Source organism: Mobula hypostoma, chromosome 7, assembly GCF_963921235.1.
Source record: "Mobula hypostoma chromosome 7, sMobHyp1.1, whole genome shotgun sequence".
Lineage (NCBI taxonomy): Eukaryota > Metazoa > Chordata > Chondrichthyes > Myliobatiformes > Myliobatidae > Mobula > Mobula hypostoma.
The window spans coordinates 182523587-182548063 of record NC_086103.1 but is presented as its reverse complement, the minus strand read 5'-3'; the positions used below and the strand labels follow the sequence as shown (position 1 = coordinate 182548063).

General features: G+C 43.3%; 1 protein-coding gene across 2 annotated transcripts in view; it reads right to left on the bottom strand.

Moving 5' to 3' along the window:
- Window positions 1–1252: 1252 nt before the first annotated feature.
- The window catches only part of aamdc (adipogenesis associated, Mth938 domain containing), a 36527-nt gene continuing 13302 nt past the window's right edge, over window positions 1253–24477 (bottom strand). The window contains exons 3-5 of one of the 2 annotated variants that reach the window (XM_063054677.1): window positions 19420–19588; window positions 14436–14531; window positions 1253–3591 (exon numbers count right to left, since the gene is read on the bottom strand). In XM_063054677.1, the coding sequence (XP_062910747.1) occupies window positions 3451–3591; window positions 14436–14531; window positions 19420–19551 (369 nt within the window). In that variant the 5' untranslated portion in view covers window positions 19552–19588 and the 3' untranslated portion in view covers window positions 1253–3450. The remainder of the gene's footprint in view (window positions 3592–14435; window positions 14532–19419; window positions 19589–24477) is intronic. The other variant, XM_063054676.1, reaches the window with a different exon arrangement.

Sequence of the window (24477 nt, the reverse complement as noted above, 5' to 3'; positions counted from 1 at the left end):
CAGGGGGTCCAGTGAGGGGGGCAGCAGGGTCTTGATGTGCCTCATGATGAGCCTCTCAAAACACTTCATGATGATGTATGTGAGTGCAACGGGAGGGTAGTCGTTGAGGTAGGATACTGAAGACTTCTTCGGCATGGGGACGATGGTGGTGGCCTTGAAGCACGTAGGAACGACGGCGCTGCTCAGTGAGAATCTCAGTGAGATGTCAGTGAGAATCTCTGCTAGCTGGTCTGCACATCCTCCAGGCACTCTGCCAGGAATATCGTCTGGTCCAGCAGCTTTCCGTGGGTTGACCCTGCACAGGGTTCTCCTCACATCGGCCATGGTAAGACACAGCACCTGGTCATTTGGAGGAGGGGTGGTCTTCCTCGCCGCCACGCCATTTTCCGCCTCAAAACGAGCATAGAAGTTGTTCAACACATCTGAGAGAAAGGCATCACCAGCACAGGCAGGTGGTGCTGCCTTGTAGTTGGTGATGTCCTGAATGCCCTTCCACATGCGCCGCGTGTCGCCGCTGTCCTAGAAGTGGCTGTGGATTTGCTGGGCATGTGCACGCTTTGCCTCTCTGATGGCCCGGGACAGTTTGGCCCTTGCTGTTTTTAGGGCTGCCTTGTTGCCTGCTCTGAAGGTGGAATCACGGGTCCTCAGCAGCGCACGCACCTCCGCAGTCATCCATGGCTTCTGGTTAGCGCGTGTAGTGATGGTCTTGGACACAGTGACATCATCGATGCACTTGCTGATGTAGCTAGTCACTGATGCCCTGTACTCCTCTAAGTTGGTAGAGTCGCCATTGACTCTACCAACTATTATGTTTCTTTGTCTTATGGCTGCCTGCAAGAAGACAAATCTTAAGTTTTTATACATTACACATATCTGGGTGGCAGGTTGGAGATATGTCACTACCAAAGGAGGTGTAAGGTGCTCCTTCCCTCCTGCTTAGCTTCCCTCCCACCACCACCCCACCGACCAGGGTCACGTGAAGCCATGGGAGCAGGTGGTGGATGGTTGTATGAGCAGCTGGTGCATATCACAAGTCCTGGTTATGCCACCACTAATGCCAGGTAGAAATCCCTGAAGAGTGTTGATAATGGCTGGGGTGACCCATCATGTGAAGACACTGCCCAGAAGGAGGCAATGACAAACTACTTCTGTAGAAAAATTTGCCAAGAACAATCATGGTCCTGGAAAGACCATGATCGTCTAAGTCATACGACCCAGCACATAATGATGATGATACATACTTTGATAAATAATTTACTTTGAACTTCGTGGATTTAAAGGCAGTCTGCATTTTTATTTTCTTTCATTTAGAGATACAGCACAGTAACAAGCCCTCTCAGGCTCTTACAAGACCCAACGAATCCCACGCTATCCAATTACACCCCACATGACAGAGGCTCGAAGCATTTAGTCACTATAAATGCTGAGTAATAATGAATGGTAAGTGAGATGTTCCTAAGTCAGAATCAGATTTATTACCACTGGCTTTTAAGATATGAAATTTAAGTTAGCATTCATTTCAAGAGAACTAGAAGATAAAAGCATGTACAACTGAGGCTTTATAAGGCACTAATCAGACTGCATTTAGAGTATTGTGAGCAGTTTTGGGCCCCTTTCTAAGAAAGGGTGTGTTGGCATTGGAGAGGATCCAGAGGAGTTTCACAAGAATAAAAGGGCTAATGTTTGAGGAAAATTTGATGGCTCTTGGTCTGTACTTGCTGGAGTTTAGAAGAATGAGTGTGGATCTCTTTGACACCTATCGAATGTTGAAAGGGAACGTGCAGAGGATGTTTTCAATAGTGTGAGTGTGTAGAACCAAAGGGGATAGCCTAAGACTGCAAGGACGTTCCTTTAGAACAGAGATGAGCAGGGTGGTGAATATATAGAATTCATTGCCACTGATGGCTGTGGCGACCAAGGCATTGGGTATATTTAAAGTGGAAGTTGATGGGTTCTTGATCAAAGATTGCGGGGAGTAGGTAGGAGAATGGAGTGAGAGGGATAATAAATCAGTTATGATGGAATGGGCCTAGGTCTTATTGTTTAAATGGGTTGTTTTGCAGCAGTACAATGAAAAGCAAAAAAAAAATTGTATGTTACAAGAAATAGTTCCAAACAAGGTAATGTTCATGGGTTCATAAACTGCTCAGAAATCTGATGGAGGGGGAGAAGAAATTGTTCCTAAAGTGTGAAGTGATTTACTTTGGAGCTTGAAGACAGAATACAGAGTTAATTGCAGGATTCTCAACAGAGGGATCTTGGGATTCACATCCATAAATCCCTCAAAGTTGCTGTGCAAGTTGATAAGGTTTTAGAGGGTGTATGGGCTGCTGGCCTTCAAGAGCCAAAAGATACTATTGCATCTCTATAAAACCCTGATAGATCACACCTGGAGCATTGTGTTCAGTTCTGGCTGCCTTGTTATAGGAAGATTGTAGAAGCTTTAGAGGGTGTAGATGGTATTTACCACCACACTACCTGGATTAGAGAGCATGTCTTATGAGGATATGTAAGCGAGCTAGGGCTTTTTTTTTGGTGAGAAAGAGGAAGAGGAGTGATTTGATAGAGGTATACAAGACGATAAGAGGTGTTGACAGAATGGACAGCAGAGTCATTTTCCCAGGATGGAAATGGAAACTTGATTCACTTTAAACATCAGCAACTGAAAACAGAATGAACATAAGTATCAGTGACAACAGTAAAACCAGACAATCTGGTTTGAAACGATCATCACAATTGTCTGCTGGTAACGTAATATGCCAGTAACTCAAACGGCATACGAGGCCAATGGCATAGCAGAAGCAAGGCTTTTGAAGCCAATTTATTCCGTTTTCACTCACCGAGGATTAGAGTAAGACTTGTTCAAGCTTATATGTTAGCAGCATTTAAGAAATTTTTAGATACCAGTCATGGAGTCATACTGTAGAAAACCACAGCATAGAAACAAACCTTTCAGCCCATCTAGTCCAAGCCAAACCATTTAAACTGCCTGGTCCCATCGACCTGCACCTGGACCACAGTCTTTCAGACTCCTCCCATCCATGTACCTATCTAAACTTTCTTAAACGTTGAAATTGACCCTGCATACACAACTTGGTCTGAAAGCTCGTTCTACACTCTCACGGCCCTCTGAGAGAAGAGGTTTCTCCTCATGTTCCCCTTTGACTTTTCATCTTTCACCCTTAACCTATGACCTCTCATTATTATCTCACTCAATCTCAGTGGAAAATGCCTGCTTGCATTTACCCTATCTGTATTCCTCATAATTTTGTATAGGCACATGGATGATAGAAAAATTGAGGGTTATGTAGGAGGAAAGGGTTTGATTGATCTGAGAGTAGGTTAAAAGGTCAACACAATACCATGGGCTGAAGGGCCTGTACTGTGCTGTAATATTGTATGTTTATCTCTCCAACTGAGTTTAAAGTTGTCGCCATACATGTGGTTGCCTTAGCAAGTGGAATGGAAGACCCCTCCTACTCGTGCACCACGGCTGGCCAATGAGTTGTATTCTCGCACGGCTGCCTCTGTTTGAAGGACTTTCACATCAACGCCTTTGTTCTTAATGTAATCTAGAGTTCTGGAGGGAACCTGTGAAAGAAATGATAGCGAGAATGTCAAGAGCTGCTAGTACCCTTGGGCAATCGATATTGTTCAGCTTCTTATTTTGCAACTAAACCGCATTGACCACATCAAGTACATCTAATGATGGGATGCTTTGAGACTCAAGAGACTGCGGATTCTAAACCGAGAGGCTTACTGAAGAATCCATGGTTGTGACTAAGGATTTCAGCTGTAGTGGTCCAAAACAGGATACTTAATGATTCCTATCAGAGCTGCACAGAGTTATCACTTATCGGCGCCATCTTGAAGCCAGAGGAACTGGACTGTTAACTGATTCCACAACCTATGGACCCACTTTCAAGGACTCTACAACTCATGTTTTCAGGTTTATTTATTATTATTATTACTATTATTATCATTATATTCGCACAATTTGTCTACTTCTGCACATTGGTTGTTGGTCTATCTTTATGTGTATTTTTATTCTATTGTATTTCTTTGTTCTAGTGTGAATGCCTGCAAGGAAGTGAATCTCAGGGTAGCATATGGTGACATATATGTACTTTGATCATAAATTTACTTTGAACTTTGATGACTCTGGGCCTGGTGAGAGTATAGAGTAACACACAAAATGCTGAAGGAACACACAGCATGAAAGTGAACAAACAGTTGACATTTTGGGCTGAGACCCTTCATCAGGACTGGAAAAGAAGGGGTAAGATGCCAGAATAAAAAGGTGGGGGGAGGGGAAGGAGGACCTGTCCTAGGCCGAGTACGTAAGCGCAATTATGAAGAAAGCACAGCAGTGCCTCAACTTCCTTAGGAGTTTGCAAAGATTAGGCATGAGATCTAAAATTTTGACAAATGTCTATATGTAGTGGAGAGTACATTAACTGGCTACATCACAGCCTGGTATGGAAACACCAATGCCCTTGAACAGAAAATCCTACAAAAAGCAGTGGATAGGGCCCAGTCCATCACAGGTAAAGCCCTCCCCACCAATGAGCACATCTACATGAAACACTGTTGCAGGAAAGCAGCATCCATCATCAGGGACCCCCACCACCCAGGACATGCTCTCTTCTTGCTGCTACCATCAGGAAGAAGGTACAGGAGCCTCAGGACCCACACCACCAGATTCAGGAACAGTTATTACCCTCAACCATCAGGCTCCTGAACCAAAGGGGATAGCTTTGCTCAACTTCACTTGCCTCATCATTGAAATGCTCCCACAATCAATGGACCCACTTTCAAGGACTCTTCATCTCATTTGATTATTTATTTATTATTATTATTTCTTTCATGTTGTATTTGCACAGTTTGTTGTCTTTTGAACACTGGCGTGATCTTTCATTAATTCTATTGCGGTTATTATTCAATTATGGATTTATTGACCATGCCTGCTGCATGCAAGAAAATAAATCTCAGTGTTGTATAGGGTGACATATGCATACTTCGATAATATGTTTACTTTGAACTGTTCAACCTAGAAGGTGATAGATTAATCCGCGCTGGAGAAGAAGGAATCTGATAAGGAGGGTGGACCATGGGAAAAATGGAAGAAGGAAGGGCCTTTGAGTACAATCCCAGAGACATCAAACACTAATCATGTTAGCACACACAAAATGCTGGAGGAACTAAGTAAGGCAAGCAGGATCTATGGAGGGGAATAAATAGCTGACACTTAGAGCCAAGACGCTTCATCAGGACTGGAAAGGAAGGGGACTTGCTGTGCTGAATTACTGCAGCATGTTGTGTGTGGTAACACAAGGAGCGTTTAAACACAAGAGATTCTACAGATGCTGAAAACTTAGAGCAAAACAGTCGACATTTTAGGCTGAGACCATTCATCAGGATATTGCTGGGTCTGACCTCTGCCCACTTTCTTTTTGCCCCCTTCCATTTCAGTACTAATGAATGATCTTGGTCAGAAACATCAACTTTTTCTTCTCTCCACAGACACTGCCTGACCTGCTGAATCCTCTAGCATATTGTATGTGTTGCTCTGGATTTCCAATATCTGCAGAATCTTGTGTTTATGATGTGCTCCTGTGTTACTCCTCCCACTCCTGGGATCATTCTTTTCAGGCAATATCCGTGGAGTAAAATGAACGGGCAACATTTTCGGTTGAGACCCTTCAACTGGGCATTTGAGTTCAGGTGAAAGGTTTCAACACAAAACATTGAAGAAATCCAGAGTAACACATTTTTTGCTCTGAATTTCTAGCAACTGCAGAATTGTACATTCTCCCTGCAACCCTGTGAGTTTCCTCCCACATTCCAAAGACATACGGATTAGGGTTTGGGGGGTGTAGGAAGCATGGTGGCACTTGCGGTCTTCTCCCCCGCGCGCCCCCCCCAGCACAAGTTTAGACTGTATTGGTCGTTGACAGATCAGAATCATTATTGATCCCAGGGGAAATTGGTTTTCGTTACAGTTGCACCATAAATAATAAATAGTAATAAAACCATAAATAGTTAAATAGTAATATGTAAATTATGCCAGGAAATAAGTCCAGGAAAAATGTTGTGACATTTGTTAACTTTATGGCAACAGTGCAAGGGGAATACATGATAAATAAATATAGAGAAAAAAACTGAGTTATATTAAGTATATATATATATATATATATATATATATATATATATAAAGTAGTTAAGTTAAAACAAGTAGTGCAAAGAAAAGGAAATAAAAAAGTAGTGAGGTAATGTTCATGGGCTCAATGTCCATTTAGAGATCAGATGGCAGAGGGGAAGAAGCCATTCCTGAATTGCTGAGTGTGCGCCTTCAGGCTTCTGTACTGCCTTCCCAACAGTAAAAGTGTGAAGAGGGCATGTTCTGGGTGATGGGGCTCCTTAATGATGAACACCACCTTCCTAAGGCACTGCTCCTTGAAGGTGCCTTGGATATTGCGGAGTCTGGTACCTATGATGGAGCTGACTAATTGTACAAGTTTCTGCAACTTATTTCAATCTTGTGCAGTAGCACCCCCCTCCCATACCTGATGGTGATGCAGCCGGTCAGAATGCTCTCCATGGTACATATGTAGAAATATTCAAGTGTTTTAGTTGGCCAACCAAATCTCCTCAAACCCTTAATGAAATATAGCCCAATATAGGCTGTCCAGGTTAGGTCCTCAGAGATATTGACCCCCGGGAACTTGAAATTTCTCATTCTCTCCACTTCTGATCCCACTATGAGAATTGGTTTATATTCCCTCGACTTACCCTTCCTGAAGTCTACAAACAGCTCTTTGGTCTTGCTGAAGTTGAGTGCACGGTTGTTGCTGTAATACCACTCCACTAACTTATATCTGCTCCTGTACGCCCTTTCGTCACTATCTGAAATTCTGCTAACAATGTTTGTATCATCAGCAAATTTATAGATGGCATTTGAGCTGTATTTTATGATGTTTCAATGTACCTGTAACAAATAAAGCGAATCTAATCTAATCTCAGAAGCATCCACCAAAGAAGGTGCAACAGCACCTTGACTTTCTTAGAAGCTGCACAGATTCAGCATGTCGTCTAAAACTTTGACAAACTTCTACTGATGCACAGTGTAGAGTATCATTACAGATTGCATCATGGCTTGGTATGGAAACACCAATGTTCAAGAATAGAAAAGGCTACAGAAAGTGGTGGACACAGCCCAGTCCATCGCAGGCAAACCACTCCCCATCACTGAGCACATTTACATCGAGTGCTGCCACAATAAAGCAGCATCCATCATCATGGACCCCTGCCATCCAGGCCATGTTCCCTTGTCACTGCTACCACTGGGCAAGAGGTAGAGGAGCTGTAGGTCCCACACCACCAGGTAAGGAACAGTTATTACCTTACAGCCATCAGGCTCCTGAATCAGTGTGGATAACTTCACTTACCTCAACTCTGAACTGATTCCACAACCTTGGGACCCATTTTCAAGAACTGCACAACTCATAGTATCATCTATTTACTTCGTTTTATTTGCACAATTTGTTTTTCTTTTCAGAACACAGAACAGTACAGCAATATTGGGCAGAAACAGCCAAAAAGCAAATCAAAAACACCCAAACTCTAATCCCTCCTACCTACACCTTGTCTATATCTGTCCATCTTCCTTACATCCATTTGCCTATCCAAACGTCTCTTAAAAGCCTCTAATGTATTTGCCTCTACCACCATAACAGGCAGCACATTCCAGGCATCTACGATGCTCTGAGTAAAAAAACTTACCCCTCACATCCCCTTTGAACCTACCCACTCTCACCTTCAATGCATGCCCTCTGGTATTAGACTTTTCACATTTACACATTGGCTGCTTGTCAGTATTTATGTACAATTTTTCATAAATTCTACTGTATTTCGTTATTTTCCTGTAAATTCCTGCAAGAAAATGAACCTCAGGGTAGAATATGATGACATACCTATATTTTGGTAATACAGTTATGTTGACTTGACTTTGACTATAAAATACTTTGGAATATCCTGAATGATATTGTAAAATATTAAAATCCTTTTGTAGCAGATGATCTTCCTTTGCGGGATACCAACTGGACCTGCTTTCCATTAACAGAAGATTAAAAAAAGACAGATGACTTTCCAACAAGATCTAATTATGAAAGATGCTTTCCAGTCATCTGATTAAATGCCAGTTTACCGCTGCTTCAGTTTCCAGACTGTCTGGAAAGACTGAGTCTTGCAGTAAAAGGGAGTTGGCATGAATGCTGGCGCTACATCATATAAAGCAATCATCACCTGTCTGCTTAATTTAAAGCTTTGCGTGTTAAAGCTGAGCTCAGAATGGGCCTCCAGATCACAAGTACGAATACTTGGGCCATCAGCAGTTAAGAGACTAAGATTAGATTAGCTTTATTTGTCACATGTATGTCATAATATTGAAACAAACATCTCTGAGTATTGTTCCTCTCACATTGTGATACTCCCTCAGTACCATCCCTCCCACAGTGACCCCCCCTCAGTACCACCTCTCCCAAAGTAATCCTCCCTCAGTACCACCTCTCCCAGAATCAGAATCAGGTTTATTATCACCGGCATGTGGCGTGAAATTTGTTAACTTAGCAGCAGCAATTCAATGCAATACATAATCTAGCAGAGAGAGAGAAAAAAAAATAATAAATAAAATAAAACAGAATAATAAACAAGTAAATCAATTCAATATATTGAATACATTATTAAACAATGTGCAAAAACAGAAATACTGCATATTGAAAAAAAGTGAGGTAGTGTCCAAAGCTTCAAAGTCCATTTAGGAATCGGATGGCAGAAAGGACAAAGCTGTTCCTGAATCACTGAGTGTGTGCCTTCAGGCTTCTGTATCTCCTACTTGATGGTAACAGTGAGAAAAGGGCATGCCCTGGGTGCTGGAGGTCTTTAATAATGGACGCTGCCTTTCTCAGACACTGCTCCCTAAAGATGTCCTGGGGACTTTGTAGGCTAGTGCCCAAGATATAGCTGACTAGATTTACAACCTTCTGCAGCTTCTTTCGGTCCTGTGCAGTAGCTCCCCCATACCAGACAGTGATGCAGTCTGTCAGCATGCTCTCCATGGTACAACTATAGAGGTTTCTGAGAGAATTTGTTGACATGCCAAATTGCTTCAAACTCCTAATAAAGTATAGCCACTATCTTGCCTTCTTTATGACTACATCAATATGTTGGGACCAGGTTAGATCCTCAGAGATCTTGACACCCAGGAACTTGAAACTGCTCACTCTCTCCACTTCTGATCCCTCTATGAGGATTGGTATGTGTTCCTTTGTCTTAGCCTTGAAGTCCACAATCAGCTCTTTCGTCTTACTGACGTTGAGTGCCAGGTTGTTGCTGCGACACCATTCCACTAGTTGGCATATCTCACTCCTGTATGCCCTCTCGTCACCACCTGAGATTCTACCAACAATGGTTGTATGAAAGTAACTTTGACTTTGCCGGTCCACTGAACTCTTCCATCAGATTCCTGCTTCTTCAACCCTTTGCCTCTTCCACCTATCCCTTCCCAGCTTCTTGCTTCATCCTCCTCCCCACCCACCCACCTTCCCCCATCCCCTGTCACTTCCCAGCTTGTACTCCTTCCCCTCACCCCACCTTCTGCTTTCCTTTCCAGACTGGATGAAGGATTGAAACAACAACTATTTATCCCTCTGCATTGATGCTGCCTGACCTGCTGAGCTCCTCCAGCATTTTGTGTTTGTTGCTCATTAGAATCAAAAGCATAGATGTAACCATTTACCCAGAGGGTGTTGGCTGGAATAAATGCACTCTACAAGATTCCTTCCAGTACTTTTTCTGAAATTGTCAGCACATGTTTTTCAAGAAAATATTCAGTTTCCTGGTTAGTGCATCATCTAACCTTCCTAGCACTGCTGATGTACACCCAGTGGTCACTTTAGTAGGTACAGGATTGGAACCCAGTCTGGTCTTCTGTAGCCCATGCATGTCAAGCTTCAATGTGTTGTGAGTTCAGACATGCTCTTCAGCATACCACTGTATGGCTATTTGAGTTACTGTCACCTTCCTGTCAGCTTAAACCAGTCTGGCTATTCTCAGCTAACCTCTCTCATTAACAAGGTGTTTTCTCCCACAAAACTACTGCTCACTGGATGATTTTTGTTTTTTGCACCACTCTCTGTAAAATGTTTTGTGTGAAAATCCCAGGAGAGCAGCAGTTTCAGAAGCACTCATATTACACCGTATGGCACCAACAATTATTCCACGGTCAGTCACTTAGATCACATTTCTTCCCCATTCTGATATTTGGTCCAAGCAGCAATTGAACCTCTTGACCATGTCTGCATACCTTAATGCATTGAGTTGCTGCCACAGATTGGCGCAGCATTGTAGTCCAAACAGCCCGTTGTCTTCTTCTTCTTAAGCCCATCATGCCTACTGAGGCATTAGCTGCTAACAACAGTCCAGAGCCCTCTGTCCTGAGCCAGTCTTTCAAGTCGTCCCCAGGGTGGCCCATCTCATGTCTGCATGGCAGAGATCCTTCTTTCCCAGGGATGGGGACTTTGGAGCTTCTCTTGGCACTGGGTTTTTATGGGATGGGATTGCTAGTCCTCTGCCCAACCCTCCACCTTCTGCAGCCGATCTTGGGACTGTCCATGGAGGAATACCTGCATAGTGTTGTAATGTTCTATGTTCTATAATCTACAGCATTCACAGCCAATAAAATGCTTCTGTAACACAATCATTGTTGTACTGAAACAAAGTCACTGTTGAAAGTGAATCCATAGGCTGTGAACTCAGTCCATTGTTGAGGTGAGTGAAGCTCTCCACCCTAGTTCAGGAGCCTCGTGGTTGTAGGGTAATAACTATTCCTGAACCTAAGGCTCCTGTACCTCCTGACTCCTGTGTTATTTAAGGGATTCAGCACAGGGTTGATTTCAGACCAATGCGAAGATATTTAATTTAAATATCTTAGTTGGGATGCATGTCCAACTAACCCGGGTGCAACACTGGATTTCTCCAAGTGCTGAACTGATGTGGAGAGGTCGAGAACAGTTTCAGGTTGGGTGGTGAGGTCTAGGCTAGAGTGTATCACTGCGACAGGGCCCAGGTCCTAAAGCAAGGCACAATCTGCTGTTTGGACAATTTAAATGCCAGCTCAGATAGACTGGAAAGGCAGGGTGTCAGGATTAGAGGCAACAGTCAGGCTGATTTCACTCGCTCTCCCACGTGCTAATTTCTCTCTTTACTGTGCTGAGGCTGTGAGACTGCCCCGGCTGCTGTGCTACATGTCTGTGAGCTTTGTAGCAATTTGCCCCGCTAATATGATGAACTGAGACCTAGGCCTTGGGCCTGCTCCAGGCTCCTCAAGGACTCAATTTGATTCGGAATGTTGTTGCTTCTATTGTTTGCGTGATTTGTGTTTTTTTTCTCTTTCTGTCTGCATTGGCGGTTGATCTTTCTTAAAATTGGGTCCTTTCGGGTTTCTTGCTTTGTGGCTGTCTGTAAGCAGACAAATCTCATGTTTGTATATACATACTTTGATAATATATATACTTTGAACTGGGTCAACGAGAGGAAAGTTGGAACACTTCAGCTCTGAAGCGGAACTATTGGGAGGGTGGGAACTGCTGCCACCTTGTGATGGTGCTATGTACTTGCAATTCCCTTCTCTGATGAGATGTCGTATTTTCACTCTAACTTCACTCCCTGAGCTGGAGCTAATAACAGCTAAGGAGGTTCAGTCCGACAGGTTCTAGAAACTATTTCCTGTTTATAATCCAAACTTCACTAAATGGTGCTGCGTCTGGGATAGTACAGTAGCATAGTGGTTACCATAACACATTACAGCACCAGTGTTCAGGGTACAATTCCTGCTGCTGTCCGTAAAGAGTTTGTACGCTCTCCCTGCAACCACATGGGTTTCCTCCAGGTGCTCTGCTTTCCTCCTACGTCCAAAGACATACGGGTTAGAGTTTTTTGAGTTGTGAGTACGTTATGATGGTACCACTAGTGGACTGCTCCCCGCACCCCACCCCCCCCCCCCGCCGGCACATCCTCGGACTGTGTTGGTTGTTGACACAAATAATGCATTTCACTGTATGTTTTTATATACATGTGACAAGCTCATTTTTATCTTTGAATATTGCTCTCAATTCTGGTTGCCCCGTTATTGGAAAGATGTGGCAGCCTTGGAGAAGGTACAAAAGAGGTTCACACTTGGATGACAGGTTGGACAAACTTGGGTTGTTTTCTCTGGAGCATCAGACGCTTGATAGAAGTATATAAAATCATGAGAGAAACAGACAGATAGCTGGTCCTTTTTCCCAGGGTCAAAATGCCCAATACATAAGGGCAAGGGTTCCCAACGTGGGGTCCATGGACCCTTTGCTTAATGGTAGTGGTCCATGGCATAAAAAAGGTTGGGAACCCCTGCACTAGGGTATGCATTTAAGGTAAAAGAGGGAAAGTTTAATGGAGATGTACAGAGCAAGGTTTTTTTGCAGACAGTGCAGGGTACCTTGGGTGGTAGGGTGGAGATACATCTCTACCAAAGGAGGTGTAAGGAGCTCCTTCCCTCTGTTAACCTGCAGGTCACCCTTGGGCAAGATGTATCATCTGCTTAGTCCCCCAACTGGGGTAATGTGAAGCCATGGGAGCAGGTGGTGGATGGTCGTATAAGCAGCCGGTGCATATCACAAGTCCTGGTTATGTGACCACTGATACCAAGCAGACAATCTCTGAAGAGTGGTGATAATGGCTGGGGTCACCTGCCTTGTAAAGATACTGTCCAGAAGTTGGCAAAGGTAAACCACTTCTGCAGAAAAGTTTGCCAAAAACAATCATGGTCAAAAGACCATGATCGTCCATGTTATACAACATGGCACATAACGAACGAATGGAGGGTGCCTGTAATGTGGGGGCAGATATGAGAGATGTGTTTAAGCAGGTCTTAGATGGGCATATGAATGTACACAGAACAGAAGGATATGGACCATGTACAGGCCAAAGGGATTAGTGTCATTAGGCATCGTTAGTTTAATTAGAACTGCACAGCATCAAGGGCCAAGGAGCCTGTTGTTTTGCTGTACTGTTCCATGGTTTAATGCTAAATGACGTAAAGTGGCAAACGAAATTTGCAGTAACACCCTGTATAACTAAAGTGTTTGGTCATCTGATTTGATTTTTAAATCAATTTATTCATTCACAGGATGCCAAGGCTGGAAAGCAGGGAATTTCCCTCCTTCCCTGAAAGATAGTCATCAATCATTACAGTGCTAAGCATTTTCAAGACTCAAGATTCTTTAATATACTTTCCCGTAAACAAGTGTAAAAGAGAAATAAATAATTGTTATTCTGGATCCGATGCAGCACAACAAATACAGTAAGACAAAGGACACAATAAGTGTAAATCATAAGATAGGTAATATACATAGATTGACTGTATGTCTACAAAATGACGCTAGGCACAGTAGTGTCTACACTGGTAAAATAGTGATGGTTGTGGGTAGGTTAGTGGGTGAAGGTGTTGATCAGATTTATTGTTTGGGGAAAGTAACTGTATTTGAGTCTGGTGGTCCTTGGATATTAAAACCCCAAATTTAGTTGACATTCCTGAGTTTAAATCCCCTTATTGCTGGGAAGGAATTTTAACCTTGGTATATACTTGGTCAGTATTCTATTGGTACCTCCTGTACCTTATAAAGTGGCCGCTTAGTTTACATTCGTATTCTTCTGCTGCTGTAGCCCATCCACTTCAAGGTTCGACATGTCATGTATTGAGATGCTCTTTTGTGCCTCACTGTTGTGATGCATGGTTATTTGAGTTACTGTCATCTTCCTGTCAGCTTGAACCAGTCTGGCTATTCGCTTCTGACCTCTCTCATAAACAAAGTGTTTTCATCTACAGAACTGCCACTCAATGGATTTTTTTTTGTTTTTCACACCATTCTCTGTAAATTCTAGAGACTGTTATGCATGAAAATCACAGGAAATCAGCAGTTTCTGAGGTACTCAAATCACCCCATATGGCAACAACAGTCAAAGTCACTTAGGTCACATTTCTTCCTCATTCTGATATTTGGTCTGAAGAACAACCGAAGCAGACTCGATGGGCCGAATGATCTAATTCTGCTCCTGTCTTATGGTCCTTAGGGTAGATACATTGCTGTGGATTAACACTGTTGGCTCACTGCCCCTTCCGCATATTCTCTGCCTAGGTTACTGTGGATACCATTCACCCACACCCTCCTTTATACAGACATCCAGGATCTAGCCTTCCAAACTCCAGGATGTCCTTATTCTCCTCAGTGCACAGGATTGCCGTGATTTCCATTGTTCTACCAGGCACCACTACTGCCCCATTCAATTGAGGAATGATTATGTCAAAGTGCAGTCAACCATTTCAATAAAACACTCACCTGCAAAGCCTGGCTCATTCCACAGCCGATAACTAGTGTCTCAATCCCCTTGTTAATGATTTCCTCCAGGTCAGATGCCTGCACGCCAGGGTGGTGCTAAACAGGAGAGTGAACAACCATTAAGGGACTTGTTAAAACTTTTCTTTCTTGTTTTCACTTGTCAGCTGTGGCTCATTGGGAGGCAATCCTGACAAGAAGTTCAGCACCTTGAGGTTCATGTTGCACATGTTACTGGATTCTGGTTACTCTTTTTTTTGCTGTTTTTGAGCAGCTTGGGAACTGCAGCGCTTTGGTGAAGACTGGCTCTGCTGCCTGCAGTTGGCTAGCGCCGCTGAACTGAACTAGAGTAGAGGGGCATCCTTTTAGAATGGAGATGAGAAGGAATTTCTTTGGCCAGAGGGTGTTGAGCCTGTGGAATTCATTGCCACAGGCAGCTGTGGAGGCTAAGTCATTGGATACATTCAAAGTGGAGTTTGATAGGTTCTTAATTAATCAGAACATGAAAGGATACGGAGAGAAGGCAGGAGATTGGGGCTGATGGCAAAAACAGATCAGCCAACATGAAATGGCAGAGCAGACTCGATGAGCCAAATGGCCTAATTCAGCTCCTACATCTTATAGTCTCAAACTGAATACTCCTGGACTCCTGGTTTGATTTTTGATATTCTATGTGTTGTTCCACTCGCTTTTTGAATTTGTGCAACTTGTTCTTTTTTTGCATGTTGGGTGTTGGATGTTTTTCTAGAACCGGGTTCTGTGACGTTTCTTTGTTCTGTGGCTGCCTGGGGAAGGATGAATCTCACAGTGGTATTCTGTTTTCATACTTTGATAATAAATGTACTTTGAACTTTATTCTGGAAAATTGAACACCAAGTCTGAATCTGAACTGTGGTTCAGGGAGCAAATGTGACCCCCACTCTTTAAGACAGTAAACTGAAGCTATACCCTCAGTGGCCACCTTATTAGGGACACCAGTACCCCTGCTCATTAATGCAAGCATCTAATCAGCCAATCATGTGGCAGCAACTCAATGCATTAAAGTATGCAGACATGGTCAAGAAGTTCAATTGCTGCTTGGACCAAATATCAGAATGGGGAAGAAATGTGATCTAAGTGACTGACCATGGAATGATTGTTGGTGCCAGACGGTGTAATATGAGTGCTTCTGAAACTGCTGCTCTCCTGGGATTTTCACACAAAATATATTACAGAGGGAGGTGCAAAAAACAAAAATCATCCAGTGAGCAGTAGCTTTGTGGGAGAAAACACCTTGTTGATGAGAGAGGTTAGATGAGAATGGCCAGACTGGTTTAAGCTGACAGGAAGGTGACAGTAACTCAAATAGCCATACAGTGGTATGCTGAAGAGCATGTCTGAACTCACAACACATTGAAGCTTGACATGCATGGGCTACAGAAGACCAGACTGGGTTCCAATCCTGTACCTACTAAAGTGACCACTGGGTGTACATCAGCAGTGCTAGGAAGGTTAGATGATGCACTAACCAGGAAACTGAATATTTTCTTGAAAAACATGCGCAGACAATTTCAGAAAAAGTACTGGAAGGAATCTTGTAGAGTGCATTTATTCCAGCCAACACCCTCTGGGTAAATGGTTACATCTATGCTTTTGATTCTAATGAACACAAAATGCTGGAGGAGCTCGGCAGGTCAGGCAGCATCCATGCAGAGGGATAAATAGTTGCTGTTTCAATCCTTCATCCAGTCTGGAAAGGAAAGCAGAAGGTGGGGTGAGGGGAAGGAGTACAAGCTGGGAAGTGACAGGGGATGGGGGAAGGTGGGTGGGTGGGGAGGAGGATGAAGCAAGAAGCTGGGAAGGGATAGGTGGAAGAGGCAAAGGGTTGAAGAAGCAGGAATCTGATGGAAGAGTTCAGTGGACCAGCAAAGTCAAAGTTACTTTCACTTTATCTTTGTGGAGATTTGGGTGTGGAAGGCTCCTCCCCCACCCCCATTCTAATACCGTTCTACATGAGCACCATCGAGATGTCCTGTCTGGTTCATAGTCATACTTTATTGATCCCGGGAGAAATTGGTTGATCCCGGGGGAAATTAGTTGCATCATTGTGTGGTTATAGAAGCTGCAAGCTATCAGACTGCAAGTCCCAACACAGGATAGTAAAACCCATCGGAGGATCACCTAGATCGACCTCCCCTATTTGTGACATTTACTAGTAGTGTTGTATACGAGGAGCCAGAAGCATTGTTGAGCATCCCTACCACCCATCCCACAATCTGTGACCCACTACCATCAGGAAAGAGGTACAGGAACATCAGGACTATGACCGTCAGACTGGATAACAACTTCTTCCCTCAGACGAATGAACATCCTGCCACCAACCAAGGTCTTGTACTGTGGTGTGCTTTACTACATGCGTTTTGAATTATATTTTATTAACTTATTTGTAATAATGTTTTGTTTTAGGTGCTGTGTGTGCTATATTTATTTGGGAGCACCGTGGTCCAGAGAAATGTCGTTCATTTGCTTGTATATATGCACAGTCAAATGACAATAAACATGAATTTATTATCAAAATACATATATGTCACCATATACTACCTTGAGATTCATTTTCTTGCAGGCATTTATGGGGAAATATATAAATATAATAGAATTTATGAAAAACTATGCATAAACAAAGACTTAACAAAGAAACTATGTGCAAAAGAAGACAAATTATGCGAAAATATACAGAGAACATGAGATGAAGAGTCCTTAAAATTGAGTCCATAGGTTGTGGAAACAATTCAGAGTTGAGGTGAGTGAAGTTGCCCATGCTGGTTCAGGAGCCTGATGATTAAAGGGCAATAACTGTTCCTGAACATGATGCTGCGTATCTCCTTCCTGATGACAGCAGCAAGAAGATGGTGGGTGTTCTTGAAGATGGATGTTGCTTTAGGAGGGAGGTGATGGGTAGGTGAGAAGGGAAAGTGTGATAGGGGAACCAGAATAGAGAATGGTAAAAAAAAAAGAGAACGGGGGAAGATGGAGAAATTGCTGTTCATTGCAGTGAATGTGATTTCATATTCACTGCTCTATAATGGAACAAGTCACCAGAGGAAATGGTTCAAGCGGGTAGAATAACAACATTTAAGAAACAGTAGGAGTAGGCCATCTGGCCTGTCGAGCCTGCTCCACATGCAATACGATCATGGCTGATCTGGCCATGGACTCATCTCCACCTACTTGCCTTTTCCCTATAACCCTTAATTCCCCTATTATGCAAAAATCTATCCAACCTTGTCTTAAATATATTTATTGATGTAGCCTCCACTGCTTCATTGGGCACAGAACTCCACAGATTCACCACTCTTTGGGAACAGCAGTTGCTCCTCATCTCTCTCCTAAATCTACTCCTCTGAATCTTGAGGCTATGACCCCTAGTTCTAGTCTCACCCACCAGTGGAAACAACTTTCCTGCCTCTAGCTTATCTATCCCTTTCGTAATTAGAAACATAGAAAAACCTACAGTACAATACAGGCCCTTCGGCCCACAAAGCTGTGCCGAACATGTCCTTAGAAATTACCGAGGGTTACCCATAACCCTCTATTTTTCTAAGCTCCATGCACCTATCCGGGAGTCTCTTAAAAGACCCAATCATATCCACCTCTACCACCATTGCCGGCAGCCCATTCCACACACTCCCCACTCTCTGCATAAAAAACTTACCCCTGACATCTCCTCTGTACCTACTTCCAAGCACCTTAAAACGGTGCCCTCTTGTGCTAGCCATTTCAGCCCTGGGATAAAGCCTCTGACTATCCACACGATCTATGCCTCTCATCATCTTGTACACCTCTATCAGATCATCTTATATATTTTATGTGGCTCTATAAGATCTCCTCTCATTCTTTTGAATTCCAGTGAGTATAGTTTCAGGTGACTCAATCTCTCCTCATAATCCTCATCTCTGGAATCAACCTGGTGAACCTCCTCTGCACTGCCTCCAAAGCCAGTATATTCTTCTTCAAGTAAGGGGACCAGAACTGCATGCAGTTCTCCAGGTGCGGCCTCACCAGTACCCTGTACAGTTGCAGCATAACCTCCCTGCTCTTAGATTCAATCTCTCTCGCAATGAAGGCCAACATCCCATTTGCCTTCTTGATAGCCTGCTGCACCTGCACACCAACCTTTTGTGATTCATGCACAAGCACTCCCACGTCCCTCTGCACAGCAGCATGCTGCAATGTTTTACAATTTAAATAATAATCTGCTCTTTCATTTTTTCTTCCAAAGTGGATGACCTCGTATTTACCAATATTGTACTCCATCTGCCAGACCCTTGCCCACTCAACCTATCTATATCTCTCTGTAGATTCTCCCTATCTTCTGCACAATTTGCTTTTCCACTCAATTTAGTATCATCAGCAAACTCAGATACACTACACTCGGTCCCCACTTCCAGATCATTAATGTATATCATGAACACGGTTACAGGCCCAGCACTGACCCCTACAGCACACAGCTTACCACTGATTGCCAACCAGAGTAACACCCATGTATCCCAACTCTCTGCTTTCTATTAGTTAACCAATCCTCAATCCATGCTAATACATCACCTCCAACTCTTATGCATCTGCTATGTATTTAAAATATATTTGGACAAGAATGTGAATAGAAAAGGTTTAGAGGGAAAGGGGCAAAACATGCGCAAATGGGATTAACTTGGCAAACATGGGCATATTATATTGGCAATGGAATGTGAGGCGACCCTTGTAGGCAACCTCCAGCACATCCTGGGGTTCTTTGTTAATGCAAATGACGAATTTCACTGTGCGTGTGACAAATAGATGAATCAGAATCTCATTTGAATCTCATGTGGTTGACATGGATGAACTGCTTTTGTTCCTTCTCCTTCTCCCTCTCCCCCTCCCTCCCTCCTTCCTGCCCCCCCACCAACCACAGGGTAAAAGAGTGAATTGCTCCAACTCCTTCCTCTTTCACGCTGCACGCACTCTGACTTACATCTGTACCCGTCTCTCTCCAGTCCCAGGGCCGACTCCCGCCTGGCCAGACCTTGCAATCCTTATAGGCTGTGGGACAGTCCTGCACCTTCATCCGACCCCACGAGAGTGAAGCTATCTGTGGAGACTTCATGGTGGTAAGGGAGCAGGACCTGGAAGAGATCCTCAGTCTGACATTAAAACAGCACAGTGGGAATAACCACACGATTTCGCTTAGACAGTAAGTTGCACGGTCAGTTTATAGTAATGTGGGCTGCCTTTTATCTGCCTGCTGATACAATCTAAAAATCCGCTTTTAAGCAGCACAGATGGCTAAACAGTGAAAGCTAACCTTGACAGAGAAGTCCACATCATGGTTACTAATAAACAATATTAAAAAATCCACAATACACAGGAGATCACTCATCCTTAAGCCGTTCTGGTACGTCTGTCCGTATGTCTACATATATGTATGTATGTATTTATTTAAGAGCAACAGAGCAGAACAGGCCCTTCCAGCCCAATGAGCCACACTGTCCAGCAAACCACCTACTTAATCCTAACCTACTCACAGGACAATTTACTTTTTTTTTTGGCGTGTGCCTGCGTGCATGCGAGTCTGTGCGTCTGTGTACATCCATGATGATGGATTTTTCGTGGCTTTTTACAGGGCGCGGAGCGAGAGAGAGAGAGAGAGACTGTGTGGCGAGCCACTCCTCACACAGACATTTTCGCAGTATTTTCCCTTTGTTTTACGAGGTCGAGTTGCGGTCTCGACACTCAGCCCGGCACGGATGGAAAGCGTACTCAGAGGTGGACCCGACTAGTTTCGAACCCGGGAACCTCCACTCCCGGGTCCGGCGCCAATGTCGTTGAGGCACCAGCCGGCCACAGGACAATTTACAATGACCAATTAACCTACCAACTGGTAGGTCTTTGGATTGTGGGTGGAATTGATTGAAGCTATTTAGCGTCCTAATGTATGTCTATCCATCTATTCCCCTAGAGTTCTTCCCCTGGCCTATTCTTTTCCTGAGAATTGTCCGCACCCTGAACAGTTCACAAGTTGGAAATGTGGCAGCCATTAGATAAAACAGATAAAAATACTGTATTCAATAACTCTGCTGTTCTATGGTCAGAACATAAGCTCAAAGAGTCAGAGCATAGATACAGGTCCTTTGGCACAACCAGTCAATGCCATCCATGATGCCCACCCATCTAGTCCAATTTCCTGCATTCGGGCCATATCCCTCCAGGGCCCTCCCCTCCATCCAGCTATCCAAATGTTTCTTAAAATGATACTATTACACCTGCCTCACCCACTTCCTTTGGCAGTTTATTCCATATACTCATCATCCTCTGGGTGAAAAAGTTGCCCCTCAAGTCCCTCTTAAATCCCTCCACTCTCACTTTAAACCTATGCCCTCTGGTACTTGATTCCCCAACCCTGGGGTGTCTCTGCCTATGCCCCTCCAGCCTCCAGTCTCTGGCATCCTGCTTCAACTTTCAGTCTTCTGGGTACTGACGGCTGGACTATGGTATCCTGAACTCCAGGCTCGCCGACTGACATTTTTGCACTCTTGTGGTCAATTACCCTGCTTTATACTGTATAGTTGACTCTAGGTAGCCACTAAACAGGCACAGCACATCCTTCCAGTTGTAAAAGCATGTGTCTAAGTCACAATACATTGCGGCATCAGTTTCCAATCCATATTCCCTGTTCCAACATATTGGTCCATGGCTTCCTCTTCTGCCACAATGAGGCTGCTCTCAGGGTGAAGAAGCAACACATCATATTCCATCTGGGTAGCCTTCAAGCTGAAGGCATGGACACTGATTTCTCCAACTTCTGGTAATTTCTTTTCCCTCCCGCTTCCTTCTTCTTCATTTCCCCACTCTGGCATTTTACCTCTTCTTCTCACCTGCCTATCATCTCCTCCTGGTGCCCCCCTCAACTTCCCTTTCCACCACAGTCCACTCTCCTCTCCTATTGGATTCCTCCTTCTATACAGTATGGACTGTACAGTTAGTAACATCGTTTTAAGGTGATTGAAAAACCTATTGCTACTCAAATGACGAATCTTGAAGCAACTCTGGTTGCTGGTGCAATTCCTGTTTAAGACAGTGGAAGAGAGAATGCTGCGCTGGTTTAAAAGTTTGCCTAAGGATATGTGTTTTTCGACTCTCAATACCATCCCTACTGTAAAGTATGGTGGAGGTAGCATCATACGATGGGAATACTTTCAGTAGCAAGGACTGGAAATCTGGTCAGGAATGATGGGAAGATGAATGAGATCATGGATAAAAACCTGCTAGCCTCTGTTAGACAGCTTAAACAGGGGAGGAATTCTGTCTTTCAGCAGGACAATGACCAAAGCACACTGCTAGAGCAAGCATAGAGTGGCTTCAAATTAAGAAAATTGATGTCCTTGACCAGCTCAGAGTTCGGACCTTAACATGATTGAACATCTCTGGCAAGACATTAAGACAGCTGTCCACCACTACTCCCCAACTAACCTGGCATAGATTGAGCAATCTTAATAGGCAAATCTTGCTCCATCATGTTGTGCAAAGCATACAGACTTAGCCAAAAGACTGTAATAATTGTGAGAGGTGGTTCAACTAAGTACTGAGCAAGGAGGTATGAATAGTTTTGAACTGCTGACATTTCAGTCTTTTTGAATTTTTAGTTTTTCATGCTTTACAATTTTCCCTGTTCTTTGGGCTCCACTGTGAAAAAAATAGAATGTGATTCACACATAAAAATTCTCAGTTAAATTGATCAATTATGTGAACAAAGTGTCGGGACTGAATACTTTTACAAGGCACAGTATTAAGTTCATCCACCATTCCTTTGATCCCCATTACTATACCTTCATCATCATTTTCCAGCAGCGCAATATCCACTCTTGCCTCTTTTAGTCTTTATATAATTGAAAAAGCTTTTGGTATCCTCTTTTATATTATTGGTTAGCTTACCTTTGTATTTCATCTCTTCTCTCCTTTGGTTTTTTAGAAACTGTTGGTTTCTAAGATTCCCAATCCTCTAAAACTTCCCACTAATTTTTGCTATATTATATGCCCTCTCTTTTCCTTTTAAGCTGTCTTCAAATTCCCTTGTCAGCCACAGTTGCCTTACCCTCCCTTTAAAATACTTCTTCATCTTTGGGGTATACTTGTCCTGCGCATTCCGAATTGTTCCCAGAAATTCCAACCATTGCTGTTCTGCCGTCATCTCTGCGTGCTCTTCCAATCAACTTTGGGCAGCTTCTCTCTCATGCCTCTGGAATTCCCTTTATTCCACTGTAATATTTATACATCTGACTTTATCTTCTCCCTCTCAACCTGCCGGATGAATTCTATCATATTGTGAGCTGCCTTAACCACTGTCGCCCAGCAGCACACACATCTACAGTGATGAAATTCTTTGAAAGGTTGGTCATGACTAGACTAAACTCCTGCCTCAGCAAGGACCTGGACCCACTGCAACTTACCTATCGCCACAATAGATCAATGGCAGTTGCAATCTCAACGGCTCTTCACGTGGCTTTAGACCAGCTGGACAACACAAACACGTACAGTGGCATGCAAAAGTTTGGGCACTCCTGGTCAAAATTTCTGTTAATGTGAATAGCTAAGCAAGTAAAAGATGACTGATTTCCAAAAGGCATAAAGTTAAAGATGAAACATTCTTTTCAACATTTTAAGCAAGATTAGTGTATTATTTTTGTTTTGTACAATTTTAGAGTGAAAAAAGTAAAGGAGCACCAAGCAAATGTTTGGGCACCCCAAGAGATTTGAACTCTTAGATAACTTTTACCAAGGTCTCAGACCTTAATTAGCTTGTTAGGGCTATGGCTTGTTCACAATCATCATTAGGAAAGGCCAGGTGATGCAAATTTCAAAGCTTTATAATACACTCCTCAAACCTTGTCCCAACAATCAGCAACCATGGGCTCCTCTAAACAGCTGCCTAGAACTCTGAAAATTAAAATAAATGATGCCCACAAAGCAGGAGAAGGCTATAAGAAGATAGCAAAGCGTTTTCAGGTAGCCATTTCCTCAGTTCGTAATGTAATTAAGAAATAGCAGTTAACAGGAACAGTGGAGGTCAAATTGAGGTCTGGAAGACCAAGAAAACTTTCCGAGAGAACTGCTCGCAGGATTGCTAGAAAGGCAAATGAAAACCCCCGTTTGACTGCAAAAGACCTTCAGGAAGATTTAGCAGACTCTGGAGGGGTGGTGCACCATTCTACTGTGCAGCGACACCTGCACAAATATGACCTTCATGGAAGAGTCATCAGAAGAAAACCTTTCCTGTATTCTCACCACAAAATTCAGCGTCAGAAGTTTGCAAAGGAACATCTAAGTAAGCCTGATGCATTTTGGGAGTAAGTCCTGTGGACTGGTGAAATTAAAATAGAACTTTTTGGCCGTAATGAGCAAAGGTATGTTTGGAGAAAAAAGGGTGCAGAATTTCATGAAAAGAATACCTCTCCAACTGTTAAGCACGGGGGTGGATCGATCATGCTTTGGGCTTGTGTTGCAGCCAGTGGCATGGGGAACATTTACTGGTAGAGGGAAGAATGAATTCAATTAAATACCAGCAAATTCTGGAAGCAAACATCATACCGTCTGTAAAAAAAAAGCTGAAGATGAAAAGAGGATAACTTCTACAACAGGATAATGATCCTAAACACACCTCAAAATCCACAATGGACTACCTCAAGAGGCGCAAGCTGAAGGTTTTGCCATGGCCCTCACAGTCCCCCGACCTAAACATTATCGAAAATCTGTGGATAGACCTCGAAAGAGCAGTGCATGCAAGACAGCCCAAGAATCTCACAGAACTAGAAGCCTTTTGCAAGGAAGAATGGGCGAAACTCCCCCAAACAAGAACTGAAAGACTTAGCTGGCTACAGAAAGCGCTTATAAGCTGTGATACTTGCCAAAGGGGGTGTTACTATGTACTGACAATGCAGGGTGCCCAAACTTTTGCTTTGGGCCCTTTTCCTTTTTTGTTATTTTGAAACTGTAAAAGATGGAAATAAAAAAAGTAATCTTGCTTAAAATATTGAAG